At 34.9% G+C, this 15,198-nt stretch overlaps 2 protein-coding genes and 1 pseudogene across 3 annotated transcripts; all 3 read left to right on the plus strand.

The window, feature by feature from the left end:
* Positions 1-2,414: 2,414 nt before the first annotated feature.
* On the plus strand, positions 2,415-3,897 carry LOC9322037 (E3 ubiquitin-protein ligase RNF181). Of its 2 annotated transcripts, none has more exons than XM_021033169.1 (3): positions 2,415-2,960; positions 3,078-3,190; positions 3,573-3,897. In XM_021033169.1, the coding sequence occupies exons 1-3, from the start codon at positions 2,778-2,780 to the stop codon at positions 3,661-3,663; spliced, it is 387 nt and encodes a 128-aa protein (XP_020888828.1). In that variant the 5' UTR covers positions 2,415-2,777; the 3' UTR covers positions 3,664-3,897. The 2 variants fall into 2 exon arrangements, with proteins under 2 accessions (XP_020888828.1, XP_020888827.1); XM_021033168.1 differs by having other exon boundaries at positions 2,631-2,960; positions 3,578-3,897.
* A 2,388-nt stretch (positions 3,898-6,285) lies between these two features.
* Positions 6,286-8,249, plus strand: LOC110229705 (annotated as a pseudogene).
* Positions 8,250-14,124: 5,875 nt separating this feature from the next.
* Positions 14,125-15,188, plus strand: LOC9319971. The gene is made up of 2 exons (XM_002883858.2): positions 14,125-14,881; positions 14,969-15,188. The coding sequence occupies exons 1-2, from the start codon at positions 14,521-14,523 to the stop codon at positions 15,073-15,075; spliced, it is 468 nt and encodes a 155-aa protein (XP_002883904.1). The 5' UTR covers positions 14,125-14,520; the 3' UTR covers positions 15,076-15,188.
* Positions 15,189-15,198: the final 10 nt, after the last annotated feature.

Genomic DNA, 15,198 nt, shown 5'->3' on the forward strand with positions numbered 1-15,198 from the left:
AGATCCTTAGTGTTTTTTTTTTATTGATTAAAAACATTGGAGTATATTACTTTTAAAATCATTTTTACTGTGTTTTCATATTTTCAAAATATCTTTTTACTCAAAACATTTTCCGATTTATTTATTTGCAATTTTGTGATATTTTTACAAAGGGTTTCAGAGTTTGATCGATTTAGATGTTTAACTAGGAAATTATCATTTAACTAGTATGACATATTGTCGAGAACATGTAGTTTTCGATATTTTTGAGTCTTTTTATGTTTCTATACATGTTTTGTAAGACTAGGCGTTTAGAGGAGAAAATAGAGCAAAACACGTAAAGAGAAGAAAATAAAAGAACGAAAAATGAAGAATCAGACCGACCGGTTAAGCAATTGTACCTGTCAGTACATAAGATGCCGCAAACCGATCAGTTATCTCCTTAAACCGATCGGTTATGTTTTTGTAAAATTTTGTTTTTTCTTCTTTTTAGGACTGCGGCCCATTGTTTATAAATAATTAAATACTAAATATTCTATAATAGCCGCAAAGGTACATTTATGTACGATTTTTCTAGTTTCTAAGATGTTCTTCTTCTTTCATTATTTTTGTTTAAAGATTTCTTAAAACCCTTTGAATCTCTATTCAAACTCTTGATCTTTAATCTTCTATAATGATCACATGTACATTGGTCATGTGTGAGTAAATCCATCATTGAGTTTAGAGATTTTTAAAGGATGTTTGTTTAAATTTATTTACAAGTTATATTTTTTATGGATTGTTCTTCTAGTTCTCTATATTTAATTGTTCTTAAAGCTTTAGTTAAATTAGGCCAATTTAACTATTAGCCATGATCTAATTCCTCAAGCCACTAAAAGTGGTCTTGAATTGATAGATCTATTATTAGATAGGCAAAACTTCTCTAGCCAACTAAAAATTAATGTTATTGTGTTTTGTGGGTTTATTGAATTAGGTTCTTAAAGCTTGTTATATTTACTTAAAACAAACGATAGTTTAGTGCTTAAGTAATTATCTCTCATAGTTAATTATTAATAGTTAATTATTACGTGCGAGAGCAGGATAATTAAACCTTAGTAATTCAAACTGAAAAATGAATCTTAATGCTTCTACAATTAATTTACTTGTTTTTATATGAACTCCCTAATGATTTCTCTATTCTCAGTATTTTTCATAAATATTATATTTATTTTATTTAATTTTTTTATTTAATTTAATAATTTTATTTCTGAAATTTCACATGAGTTCCTGTAACTTTTTATTTTATTTTAGCCAAATCTAATTCTTTATAGGTCTATTGTGTATTATTTTGGTCTCCGACTCTTCGTAGATTCGATTCTTAAATATTATTGTTTTTGCATGTGCACTTGCGGTTTATAAGGGTAAAACTTTCACTCGTTATATTTTTCTAATAGCATATCATCGTCAATTATGTAATTTTATAATTTGTTTATAAACGTTTCTATTTATGACATGCTTCATTAAAAATAAAAATAAAATAAATTGGATAACATGACATTTTTAGTATAACCATAGAGAAATAAACAGAATACCTCATGTAATAATAACTAAAAATGACATTCTATCGACACCTTATAAATAAAACATAGTATTTCATAACTGAAAATGGTAGGTCCATCAATAATTAGCACATCTTGCATAATTTGATACATAATAAAGAAAAATGGTATGAATTATTACATAATGAAATACTCAAAGTTATTTTTTCCTTCTATAAATGATATATCATATGACTTGTGTCAAGTAATAAGAGTAATAGCAAAAGAAGTGTCACAAACAATAAAGTTCATACTAGCTCAACAATAAAGTTAATTACTGTTTATCCCTAGAAGTATTATTTTGTCAACATTGTTTTATTTAATGACTGTTTCTGATGATTTAAGCCATCTTCTCTATATATCTCACATGCTTTAGTTTTTCTCATAGATGTGTTAGTTATGCAATTTACTTGTAAAATAATACACAAAACTGGGAAATTCAGATTCGGAGATTGTGATTTCGGGCTAAAAAGAAAGACGGAACTCTAAGCTTCTTATCTTTGTCAATTTTTCAATCTTTCATCAAATTTTGAATAGATAGGAAAACGACTATGCGTAGAATTTTACTTAAGCGACTTAGGGTTTATGTGTTTGAGTTTCCTTTGGGAGATATAAGTATCTCATTTTTGAGATTCACGAGTTGATCGACATCTCCAATGATTAAAATATGGTTTTAAAGCACTTGAGTTATCATATATAAGACAATTTATTACAAATGGGATCACAACAAACATGCACTTGAATCACATCCACCTAATTTCCATCTAGTTTTTTGTTTGCAATTATTCCCATAGAATTGATTTGGTGATATAATTTTACGAGTTATTTACAAAAAAAAAAAAAAAAAAATTCCCAACACCTTCTAATACTCTTTTCCTAAACATGTCTACTAGACCTACGTTGCAATGATAAATTCGTGGGTTTTTTATTTTTCCTTGTGGTCACATGTTTAAATAATTTTTACTAACCCGTTATATTGCCATTTGTGTAAATTGCCCTTATAGATAAATGTTAGAGATAGCCAAAAAAAAGGACTTATATTGTTATCTATTTAAAAACTAAAGTTGTGGTGTCTAGCTAATTAACAATCTTTATATGTACCAATATTGCTATCCTCAATTATTAGTAATATATAATATAAATAATAGTAGTAGCTGCCGGTCATATTTTTTCTCTCTTTCTCTCAAGCAAAACTAAAAACACAACACATACACAAGCTATATGGCTGGTATGCTTCCCGGAGTCGAGTGTGCAAGGAGGCGACGCTTCCACGGTGGTGCTCCCCCGATTGAATCCACGAACACGGCTGTGGCGGCAGCAGCAGGACACGTCTGGACGCGGCGACCATCGTTTTCTCTTTACACTACCAATCATGAAAGCCACCAGGCCCATGTCTCCTTCTCGGTAATGAAATGAATAAAACAATATATAGGTTTTTTTTTTAATGTTTTTCTTAAAATAATGTCGTTAATTAAAAATTTTCTTTATGAGATTGGAATCTTAAATTTTGTAAAATTATAGGAGAGAAGTGTTAGGAACAAATCTTATGGAGAAGACAACGATGAGAAACTAGACGGAGCAGCCAAAGAGGCAAAGAAGAGGCTGAACGAACGGCTGAGAATCCCGCGCAGAAGGTTCGATTTAGTAAAAAAAAACGGCGTACGGTAGTAAAACAAATTCATAATTCACCTTAAAATGCACCGAAGAAGCTTCAAGTCTTTTGCTCTATTTGTCATGATAATGACGCATGTTGATGTATTCTAATTCATAACATGTGGTATCACATGAGCATATAATTGTGAGATTGTCTTTTGTCGGGAAATAATTTCATTATCTCTTTTAGTGTTAACCCCACTTTGTGACTTGTGGGCGCATTTTAGCAAGTTCTCGCTATTTATTGTTAAGTTGCGTCTTATTGTTTTTATAGTGGAAACTTCCCGGAAACTACTAGGCAGCTTCCAAGAAAGCCAAAAATTTGACATTACTCTATCTTGAACTTTGCTTTCAATTTTCAAGTTCAGGCAAAATGGTAAAGATAAAGGGAATAAATTGGAGCAAGGAAAAGGTAAACCGCCCGGGGCGTTACCGACTGAGGTGGTCGGGTTAAAGAAGAGTCGAGGAAGGTTGATCGAATGGTTCAAGTGGAGAGTTAGGGAACAACAAGATTGTGCTATATGTCTAGACCAATTCAAGAAGGGTGAGACGTTGGTACACTTACCATGTGCCCATAAGTTTCACTCCTTATGCTTATTGCCTTGGCTAGACACCAATGTTTATTGCCCATATTGTAGAACGGATATTTGGAATTAAATGTTATATTTTAATGTCATATTTCGAGGTATTGTTTATGGCTAATCTTAGATTTTAGGAATTTAAACATAAAATGACTAGCGCGATCAATACCTTCAAGACTTCTCACTTCTGTTATGATCACTTGCTTAAGGGAGATTTGCAATATAAGGTTTAAACTTAACTAAATTTTAGCTCTTTTTATAATTCTGAAATTCAAGCTAAGGTTGTTTTATATATATTCGACCAGAATTTTCATTTCTTCCTTTTAAATATATAGTTACAAATTGCAGAATGCTAGAATTTTTGTTCACTATATAAGTGAATTATCTTGGATTGAGCAAATTAAGAGGAAATGTGATAGTTATATGTAAGCTGGATCTTGTACTAGATAACGAAAAGTGGATTGCATGGTATTCCGACACGTATGTCAAAAAAACATAACATTTGTGGGTCGAATCATAGACCGGTGGTGGCCACCATTCCATCAAAATAAAAAAAATAAGTTGAAATACACGATACGGTAAAACATGGGTGCACTAGACCAAACAACTAAATTTTCGAAAAGCACTATCGTCTTAGAGGGTGAGAAATGAGCCCAATAGCTTCAACACGAGGTATCGTCCTTTGACTATATATCCTTAATGCAAACGTCCAAATGCACCAGTACAACACAGGCCCAAATGGGTAAGATAAAAGTGCAACATGCCATGTCTTCACAACTTCATGGCCAATAAGGCCCCGTTAATTCTTTTTATTAATATCAAAATGGCAGAATGTTTTAAAAATATATATAGTTTGAAAAGCCTAAAAGTGCTTAAAATAGGCCCAGTCATCTAAAAACACTAGAAAAAACAAGAGATAGTGGATGTATTTTGTGGTGTTCAAAAAAAAAAAAAAAAAAAAAAAGTGGATGTATTTTGTAAACAGCCAGATTTATATAGCTTTTTCTAATAATATTTTCAGTTTTTCACTATGAGAGGACAGTCATATAAAAGTTTGACTTCACTTCATCATATGCATGATTTGATTGATTTTACAAGGAGATAATTAAGAATGTTGCATGTGAAGATTAACATTGAAAATAATATGATAGATATTGTCAAAAAACTTTGGTCCATGGTTTGAGGAAAACATTCTTGGAAACAATTAGAAAATAATTATTAATATGTATAGGTCAAGTCGAACTCAAATTAATATGAGTTTGTTTGGAAAATAGCCCAAAAATAAATTGTGTGAATTTAGGTAACAAAGTATACAATATCATACTAATGAGAAATTTGATTTGGGTTTGTAGAACCCAAAAATATGTTCACAACTGTTTGGTAAACTTGATAAGGCTAGAAAGTGCCCAAAGTTATTGAAGCTTAAAATACTAGGTTTGAGAGTGAAATTCAAAAGTTATATGAAGAGATTAAGAAAGACGTAGAGTACTTTGTAGTTTTTGTTTGTAACTCGAGTAAAAAAGAAAAACAATTAAGACATTATTAGGGTTTGAGAAACTTTTATCCGATCAGAAGGTTTGAGAGAGACACTATACAGGAAGGAAGTTTTTGAAGATGTAGCTGCAGTCTGATGAAGTTGTTAGTCAAGAAGTAATACAAGATTTTTTCTGATGGAGTTATTGAATGATTCAAGAAGTAAGTCAAGATGCGACTGTTTTTGTGTTAGTGTCAGTTTTTAGAAGGTTTGAAAAGATGTGTTTGGAGCGTGTTTAGAGGATGAATCACAAAGGAAAAATGACTTAAAGAGATTTGGAAGACTTGATGAAAGTGGATTTTGATGAGGAAAAGGAAAAGTGTAAAAGGAAATTTACTTTTTCTTATGGAAATTGGAAATCTTCTCCTATGGTGATTAGGAAATCGTTTTGGCTATATAAGGAAGAGCTGAGGACGTCTTTGAAAACAAAGAGAGCTGAGGCATAGAGATAAATCATTGAGAGCTTTCTGAGGGTGTGTGCGACATAGTTTCGCGGTTTTGTGCGACATAGTTTCGCGGTTTGATGCTTGTGTGATCAAGCTTATTTGTCTGTTGGTGTAACATTCGTGTGTGACGGTTGGTCCAGAGACTTGAAGAATTGAAGTCTAGACTCAGGGGGAGTTTAGCTCAGGGTTAGGTTATCCTGATTAAATCTAGACTCAAGGGGAGTTTAGTTAAGGGTAGAGATTATCCTTAAGGTTTCACGTTATAGAAGAGAGCGGTAAATCAAGAGGGTTGTGCTTGTTTTACGCGTTTGCAAATTGGTTGTTATTTGCTTTCTTGTTCTAGTGAAATCGAAATATAGAATTGGTCCCGGGGAGTAGGAAAAACCGAACCTCGTTAACAAATTTCTTGTCTCGTTTACTTTCTTCAAATTATCTTACCTCATCCGCACTTACAATTGGTATCAGAGCGGGTTCTCGATAGAGATTTAGTCTTGTTTCGGGTAGATCAAGGGTGAGGTCAGGAAATCGTTCAGGAGATCGTTCAGGAAGTAAGACAGAGTTTGATATCAAGATTGATGGAGATATTGAGTTTTCCATTCAAGAAGCGGTTCTCATGGAATGAGGGAAACAGATCTCTTCACGGGCTTAGGGCTAATGGAAAAAGAGAAGAGTTGGGTACTTCATCAAAGGGCATACAATGTTTTGAGTGCAAAGGTTTTGGACATGTGCATTTGGAATGTGCGAATTTGCTGAAGCCAAAGAAGAAGAAAATTATTATAAATAACTCTGAAACTGATTCAGATGATGGTGAAGAGTTGAAGAGTTTTGTGGCGTTTAAAACCTTTGAGTCAACTTCTGTAGTAGGAGGTGTATCAGCGTCTGTGTCAGGGTCTGCATCAGCGTCTGCAACAGGAGCTGTAATTGGAAGTGATAATGATCAAAGTGATGACGATGATGCAAGTATCAGTGATGAAGAGTTTCATGAGAATTACAAAGCCTTATATGAGCATTGGCTTAAAATGGTAGAGGAGAATTCAGTGTTAACTAAGGAGAAACTCAAGTTAGAGGCTAAAGTCATTGAAGCACAGAAATATGCAGCAGAAAAAGAAGAAGAAGCATCACAAGCTAAAGTACAACTTGAAGAAACTCAAAAGAATTTGAGGATGCTTAATAATGGCACAAAGAAGTTGGATCATATTCTGAATATTGGCAAGACTGATAAGTGTCGCCTTGGAGGAAAACTTCCAAAATCGGATCCGGTGTTTGTTTATGGTGGAAAAATCACGTCTGGATCAGGAAGTGTGTCAGAAACTGCAACTGTGGCAGAGACTGCATCTGGTACGAGAACTACTACGAGAACTGGTACAGAAACTGCATCAGCTTTAAGGAAAAATCCAGAATTGAATAATGCACCTCAACGAATTTTTCGACCTGTTTGTCATCATTGTGGTGTTGTTGGGCATATTAGGCCAAGGTGTTTCAGATTGTTGAGGGAGAGAAATCGAATGGTGAATACTTATGATGTGAGATTTCATGGTCCTACATGTTATCATTGTGGAGTTCAAGGGCATATTAAGAGGAAGTGTTTCAGATATTCGAGAATCCAATCATGTAGGCTTAAGGCGCAAGAAGATTTGGGTTAGGAAAGATGGTTTCTATGGAGGTGGTTTACTAGGCTATCAACCTCGTATTCCAAAACGGGGAGAATTTTCAAAGTAGTTTTGACCATGTTGTGACTCATTCAGGGGGAGAATGATGATGTGTTTCGTGATGTTGTTTTGGAGCACTACAAGAAATATGGGTATTGATAGCAGAAATTCATAGCGCAAATTTTGTAAATGCTATAGTAGTTATTGTCCCGGATTAGAGACTATATAATAGCATTCAATAAACGCTAATTCTAAAATTACACACGCGGGAATCTAAAATCACTCTATTCCGCCAACACTTAATGAAAATTGACTAATTAGTAAAATTAATAGCGCCATAGGGTTGTCTTTCCCTCGACACTTAGTCAAAAAAAACCAAATTAGCTACAGTCGAAAAACAAAACACACAGTCAGACCCTCGAGCTCTCCGACGAGAAGACGACCGTCGAGCTTCACCGGATTCATTCTCACCCTCGAGCTTCATCTGTTAATCGACTGTTCCTTCAAACTTATCGGTCTGTGTCGTTCTTCTTTGATTTCTTTTTCTGATTTGCCGCTTCAGTACCTTCTTAGGATTCTTCCGATTTCAAGTTCACTTTCGTTTTGCATTTCGCTTCTGCACCTTCTTAGGGTTCTTCTTAGGGCTCAAACTTCTTCGGCTTCTGCAGCCATTTCAAAAAATCATTTTTTCGATTTAGGGTTTTTTCTGATTTCAAGTTTAATTTGTCGATTTAGGGTTCTTTTGATTGATGGTCTTAACTTGATGATACTGAATTCTGATTCGATTTAAGACTTATGGTTCTTTTGAATTTCCGAAAAACATATATCGATTTAGGGTTCTATGAAAAGTCAGTAATTTGAGATTTTTTTTTCAGGTTTGGGTGTGGACTTCGCAAAATCAACACTCTCTTTCAGAAGATTTGAACAGTTAAGAGCTTTTTCAGTCTTATGATTAATTAGTTAAACAAAACTGTATTGTTAATGTGAATCTTTTGCGTATTGCACATGTACTGTGTTGCTGCCTGAATCATGTTGTTTTGAATTACAATATGAACGGTTCTCAATAAGGGTAGCAGATACAATGTTGGACAAGGCATGGGTTCATCTATGCAGGTAAGTTTATTTACAGAAATAAATTTCTGTTTAACTGGTTATGTTTGTCTGAATTTGTTGCTTTCTTTCTTTTGGCATGTACTCAAGAACTGATCCTGCTTATGAGATTGGTGCTTTGAACTTTGTTCATGCGGTCACTGCTGCTTTAGGAGGAACTGATATGGTAATATGCCCATGTACTGACTGTCGCAATGTAGATCGTCATTTAGGCAGTGTAGTAGTTGATAATCTAGTAAGAAAGGGTATGGATGAGGCTTACAAGACAAGGAGGGACTGGTATCATCATGGAGAAATGATTTCAGGGGATGCTGTAGATAGAAATGGTAATCAGTGGAATGAAGAGATTCTAGGGATATACAGAGCTGCTGATTACTTAGATGAAGAATTGGCTAATAGGGGTCAGTTATTGGATGATGTTGATGGTGAGGCTGAGGACAAGGAAGAAGATGAGTTCCTTGCAAAGCTAGCAGATGCTGAAACTCCTTTATATCCTAGTTCTGCAAACCATAGCAAGCTTTCAGCCATTGTTTCACTGTATCGAATAAAGACAAAGAATGGGTGGTCAGACAAAAGTTTCAATGATCTACTGGAGACTTTGTCAAATATGCTACCAGAAGGCAATGTTCTCCATACATTAATGTATGATATGAAGAAGTTTCTGAAATCATTTGATATGGGATATGAGAAGATTCATTCTTGTATTAATGACTGTTGCCTTTTCAGGAAGAAATTCAAGAAGCTTGATGCATGTCCTAAATGCAAGGCTTCAAGATGGAAGATATATAAACCAGCACACTGGTCAGATTAAGAAAGGTGTCCCACAGAAAGTTCTAAGGTACTTTCCTATTATCCCACGCTTGAAGAGAATGTTCAGGTCCGAGCAACTTGCCAAGGACCTAAGGTGGCATTTTCATAATAAGAGTAGTGATGGAAAACTGCGACATCCTGTGGATTCTGTGACATGGGATCAAGTTAATGCCAAATATCCTGCTTTTACTGCTGAACAAAGAAACATCCGTCTGGGTCTTTCTACTGATGGATTCAATCCTTTCAACATGAAGAACAGTAAGTATAGTTGTTGGCCTGTCTGCTTATTTCTACTGATGGATTCAATCCTTTCAACATGAAGAACAGTAAGTATAGTTGTTGGCCTGTCTGCTTAGTTAATTATAATATGGCTCCAGATCTGTGCATGAAGAAGGAAATCATTATGCTTACTTTGTTGATTCCTGGCCCACAGCAACCTGGTAATAACATTGATATTTACTTAGAGCCTCTTATAGATGATCTAATCCATTTGTGGAGTACAGGAGAGTTGACATATGATTCCTTCAGCAAGAGTACTTTCACACTTAAAGCAATGCTCCTTTGGACTATCAGTGATTTTCCTGCCTATGGGAATCTTGCTGGATGCAAAGTAAAAGGTAAGATGGGTTGTCCTTTATGTGGGAAGAACACTGATAGTATGTGGTTGAGTAACTGTAGGAAGCATATCTATATGTGCCATCGCAAAGGTCTTTCACCAACTCACAGTTATAGGGGCAAAAAGACATGGTTTGATGGGAAAACTGAACATGGAATCAGAGGTAGGATATTAACTGGTCATAATATATCTGTACTACTTAAAAATTTCAAAAATGATTTTGGGAATAGGAGAGAATCTGGGAAGAAGAGAGCTAGGACTGCTACTGTAGAGTCAGATGAAGAGGAAGAAGTAGATAGTGAGTCAGATGAAGAAGAAGAAGTAGAAACAGATGAGAAGGAATTATCAAGATGGAAGAAAAGGTCAATCTTATTCAAGTTGCCTTATTGGGAGGTATGTTTCTAATGTCTCTTAAAGTATAAATATTTACGATTAACTTATATTAACTTACTATGTAATGTATTTTGTAGGACCTGCCAGTAAGACACAATTTAGATGTGATGCATGTGGAGAGAAACGTCTGTGCAAGCATTATTGCTACTATGTTGCACTATGGTAAATCAAAGGATGGTTTAAAGACTCGCAAAGATCTCCAACTACTAGGCATTAGAAAGGATTTGCACCCTACAGAAAGAGGTAAAAGAATCTACCTTCCACCTGCTCCTTGGTCCTTGTCAAAGGAAGAGAAGAAAGTTTTCTGTAAGCGGCTTTATGACTTCAGAGGTCCGGATGGCTATTGTTCTAACATATCTAGTTGCATATCATTAGATGATAGCAAAGTAATGGGACTCAAATCACATGATTACCATGTCTTGATGCAACAGCTTCTCCCAGTTGCAGTTAGAGGTTTACTACCAAAAGGTCCAAGGGTTGCTATCCTACGCTTATGCTCATTTTTTAACCTTCTCTGTCAAAGGGTTATTGATATGGAGCAGATTACTGTATTGGAAAAAGAAGTTGTTGAGACTCTGTGTATGTTTGAGAGGTTTTTTCCTCCTAGCTTTTTTGATATAATGGTGCACTTGTGTGTCCATCTTGGTAGAGAAGCCAGATTGGGTGGACCAGTCCATTTCAGATGGATGTATCCATTTGAGAGGTCAGGTTTCTCTGTTAAAAAGTTTTTTCAATTTGGTTTCCATATTTTGTGTTTATTTGTTTCATGTGGTACTCAGATTTAGTGTTTATTTCTGTTAGGTACATGAAAGTCTTGAAAGATTATGTCAGAAATCCAGCAAGACCAGAGGGGTGCATAGCTGAGTCTTATCTAGCAGAAGAATGCATGGAGTTTTGCAATGCTTTTTTGAGGAAGACTACAAATGTAGAAGAGAAAGCTGACAGAAACACAGAGTATGAGAGTAGCTCAATCTTAGAGGGTCGTCCTATATCTGCAGCAACTTCATTCACTTTTACTGAAATGGAGAAGAAGATAGCCCATCTTGCTGTAATTCAAAATACAGCAATGGTTGATCCTTATGTGGAGTAAGTTTGTCAGTCAACTTTATATTTACTTTAATTTCTATTTACTTTTACCATTCTTACTGAATTCCTGTTTTCTATTCTAGCATGCATCTACAGTATCTACAAGACACTAATGCCAGATGCAAACGTGATGCTACTGTTTTGTGGAGTATGCATACACAAAATTTTGCAGAATGGTTAAAAAAACAGGCAAGTATTTATATGTACTTACATTTTCATGTTTTGGTGTCGTATATAAAGAGTTTAACATTGACACACCCGCAGGTTCATTCTCTTCTCTTCAACAATCTGCATCAACCCCTTCAGCTCCTATTAAGAAAACACAGGTTCAGTCACAATCCTCCTCACAGTCCCCTACTCTGAAGTCTCAGGTAACTATAACCCTCTTAAATATTTTTGTGCTAAATAAGTTATGGTTTTATTTGCTTTTTAGATATGTCATATTTAATTTTGTTTTCACTTAGCAGAAAAGCATGCCTGCAGTAGTAGTTGGCAAGGAAAATCAGAAGTGCATGTTGATGGATATAACAGGATTGAACAGGGTTGTTGCTGAAGGACGTTGGTCTTCAAATGATCCTGACCTGAAAGTTTACTTTGTTCCTCTGGGCAATAACGGAGTCCGCGTCTGGGTAGATATAGTCAAGGTGGATGATGCAGCGGTTTGGAGGCCTTCTTCTGCGGTTGAGTGTATGGACGATGCGTTAGGTTCGACTATAGCTTGGCCAGTTGACAAAGTGGTGCTGGTATAATGTGTAAGAAGCATCCTGTTCTTTAGTTTAATTTCTTTTGTGTTGCATTGTTCAGTCTTTAGACTTGAGACTTGGTACTTTAACAGATGGTATTGCTATGTGGTTTATTGTAAGACAGTTGTTGTAATGGTCTGATAACATATTTCTATGAAAATGTTCAGTTTGTATTGCAAATGCATATCATATATTATTATGAGCACCAAATTTCAGAAAAATATATAGCGTTATGAAGCGATCTAAGAAATAAATCATATATTGAGATTAGCCAAATACCATAGCTACATAAAACAAAATTATTATAAATATATTGTGCTACTGGTTAATATAATATTACGACTAATTTCTGTAACCATAGATTAAATACTAGCTAAAACTACATGTTACTATAAATTGTTTCATTACAAGAAATCACAGCTACTAAATAAATTAAAATAGTGACAAACATGTGCCACAATATATCACATAATAACAACAGAAATGCGCTATAATACGTACACATTCAATAGCATATAAAAAAAGCGCTATTGTACGTGACCACTCTAAGATAGCTCCGGCAAACACAGCGTTTACGAAAGCGCTATGTAAAGGATATAACAACGTTTTCAGTATGTTAAGAATGCCCATATTTCTTGTAGTGGAGTTAGAACTGTTGAGTTCACAAACATAGTCAAAAAGGAGGAGAATGAAGATGTAGCTGCAGTCTGATAAAGTTGTTGAATGAGTCAAGAAGTAATACAAGATTTTTTCTGATGGAGTTGCTGAATGATTCAAGAAGTAAGCCAAGATGCGATTGTTTTTGTGTGAGTGTCAGTTTTTAAAAGGTTTGAGAAGATGTGTTTGGAACGTGTTTAGAGGATGAATCACAAAGGAAAAAGGACTTAAAGAGATTTGGAAGACTTGATGAAAGTGGATTTTGATGACGAAAAGGAAATTTACTTTTTCTTATGGAAATTGGAAATCTTCTCCTATGGTGATTAGGAAATCGTTTTGGCTATATAAGGAGGAGCTGAGGATGTCTTTGAAAACAAAGAGAGCTGAGGCATAGAGATAAATCATTGAGAGCTTTCTGAGGGTGTGTGCGACATAGTTTCGCGGTTTTATGCGACATAGTTTCGCGGTTTGATGCTTGTGTGGTCAAGCTTATTTGTCTGTTGGTGTAACATTCGTGTGTGACGGTTGGTCCAGAGACTTGAAGAATTGATGTCTAGACTCAGGGGCAGTTTAGCTCAGGGTTAGGTTATCCTGATTAAATCTAGACTCAAGGGGAGTTTAGTTAAGGGTAGAGATTATCCTTAAGATTTCACGTTGTAGAAGGAAGCGGTAAATCAAGAGGGTTGTGCTTGTTTTACGCGTTTGCGAATTGGTTGTAATTTGCTTTCTTGTTCTAGTGAAATCGAAATCTGGACTTGGTCCCGGAGAGTAGGAAAAACCGAACCTCGTTAACAAATTTCTTGTCTCGTTTACTTTCTGCAAATTATCTTACCTCATTCGCACTTACAGTTTTGAGAGACATTACAATAAAGAGATGGTCTTGTAAAAACAAATGACAATCTCAAGTAGTTTAGGTAGTTTGCAGAGAGATTAAGATATGATAACACCCAAATTTTAAAGACAAATCAGCACAAGCCCGACAATTACGAATTTTTGGTCGCAATCTTACTTGACCATTTTTTTCTCCTTTTCCAACAATTAGAACTCTCATAACCCACTTCTCAAAAGAATATAAAACATATTCATAACTTATATGAAAAAAGAAAAATAATGAAACATGTTCTTGTAGATTTGTTTTCTGGTCAACAAAACATATAATTATTTATTAAGCATGCATTCATCTTTTACAATCCTAAAAAAGTCTGAAAAAATTATATTTTATGCTAAATTTATAAGAAAAACTCTAAATTAAAAGCTGTTAGTTTCTACAATATCTATATGTTTTAATTAAATAATTGCTAACACGTCATGCTGTAATTCAAATAAAATCTTTTGAAATTTAATATTATCCTTATATACCAACATTTTAGAGATTTTATCCCAAAAAGAAAAATTTTAGAGATAGAGGTTTTCCAGTAAAGGTAATAATAACTGGAGATAGAGTTTTTACAATGGAATGTGCTGGCGATTATATTCCTTATTAATACTAAAACAACCCCAAAATATGGATTAATATATGGCTTTAGCCCCCAAAAAAAGAAGTTAAAACTAATATAAAAATTTAGGAGCCTTCTCTTTCCGAAACCATTCACTTTTTCCTACTACATTAACACTTTTGTGTAGATATTATTCGTGTTACATAGCAGAAATGATTCTTACACAATCAAAACAAACCTAGCCACTACAATGTCGAACCACGCGCAACAGCCTCCAAGACCTCTGATGAAGCAACACTCGTGGTCACCGGACATGAATCGCGAAGAGGCTTGGCTGCGTAAGAAAAAGAAACGCCCACTGGATCTCCTTCCTCGCAGCAAGAGTGTCACAAACGACGATATCGAGGAGCTTAAAGGCTGCTTCGAGCTTGGGTTTGGGTTTGAAACAGAATCTCCTGATTTGAATCCAAGGCTCTCCCTTACAATACCCGCTCTCGATTTGTATTGCGCGGTTCATAGACAGTACAGCAACCATTTGTCTAGAACGTCTTCATTCGCGTCGGAACATGAAGTCAGCAACTCCAACAGCACCACAACCATCGTCGACAAAGGTATGTTTGAATTCTAGTTTTGGAATTAGTTTATTGTTTTTTTCTTTGTCTGAATGTTCTCCGGTTTTGAGGAGCAACTTTAAAAAGGTGATGACCGTAAGACGATGAAGCAGAAGCTGAAACAATGGGCTAAGGTGGTCGGGTTTTCGGTGCGGCACTCTTCCGGGAAACCCAAATTGATGTCAGAAGAATGACAGTTTTGTAATATAATGTTAACAAACACTAAAATGTTTAATATATGAATGTTAGTGGATAAGACACCGTCTTGTCAAAGTTTATGTGAACCGATTAAAAGAAAAATTATCGATTGTTATTGA

This window comes from Arabidopsis lyrata (assembly GCF_000004255.2).
Source record: "Arabidopsis lyrata subsp. lyrata unplaced genomic scaffold ARALYscaffold_3, whole genome shotgun sequence".
NCBI lineage: Eukaryota > Viridiplantae > Streptophyta > Magnoliopsida > Brassicales > Brassicaceae > Arabidopsis > Arabidopsis lyrata.

Bases quoted from the DNA above. Each gene is read 5' to 3' on its own strand.
- LOC9322037 (XM_021033168.1), top strand. From the start codon at position 2,778: ATGGCTGGTATGCTTCCCGGAGTCGAGTGTGCAAGGAGGCGACGCTTC. The intron at 2,961-3,077 runs GTAATGAAATGA...GTAAAATTATAG, and splicing joins AGGCCCATGTCTCCTTCTCG to GAGAGAAGTGTTAGGAACAA. The intron at 3,191-3,577 runs GTTCGATTTAGT...TTTCAAGTTCAG, and splicing joins CTGAGAATCCCGCGCAGAAG to GCAAAATGGTAAAGATAAAG.
- LOC9319971 (XM_002883858.2), top strand. From the start codon at position 14,521: ATGTCGAACCACGCGCAACAGCCTCCAAGACCTCTGATGAAGCAACAC. The intron at 14,882-14,968 runs GTATGTTTGAAT...AACTTTAAAAAG, and splicing joins CACAACCATCGTCGACAAAG to GTGATGACCGTAAGACGATG.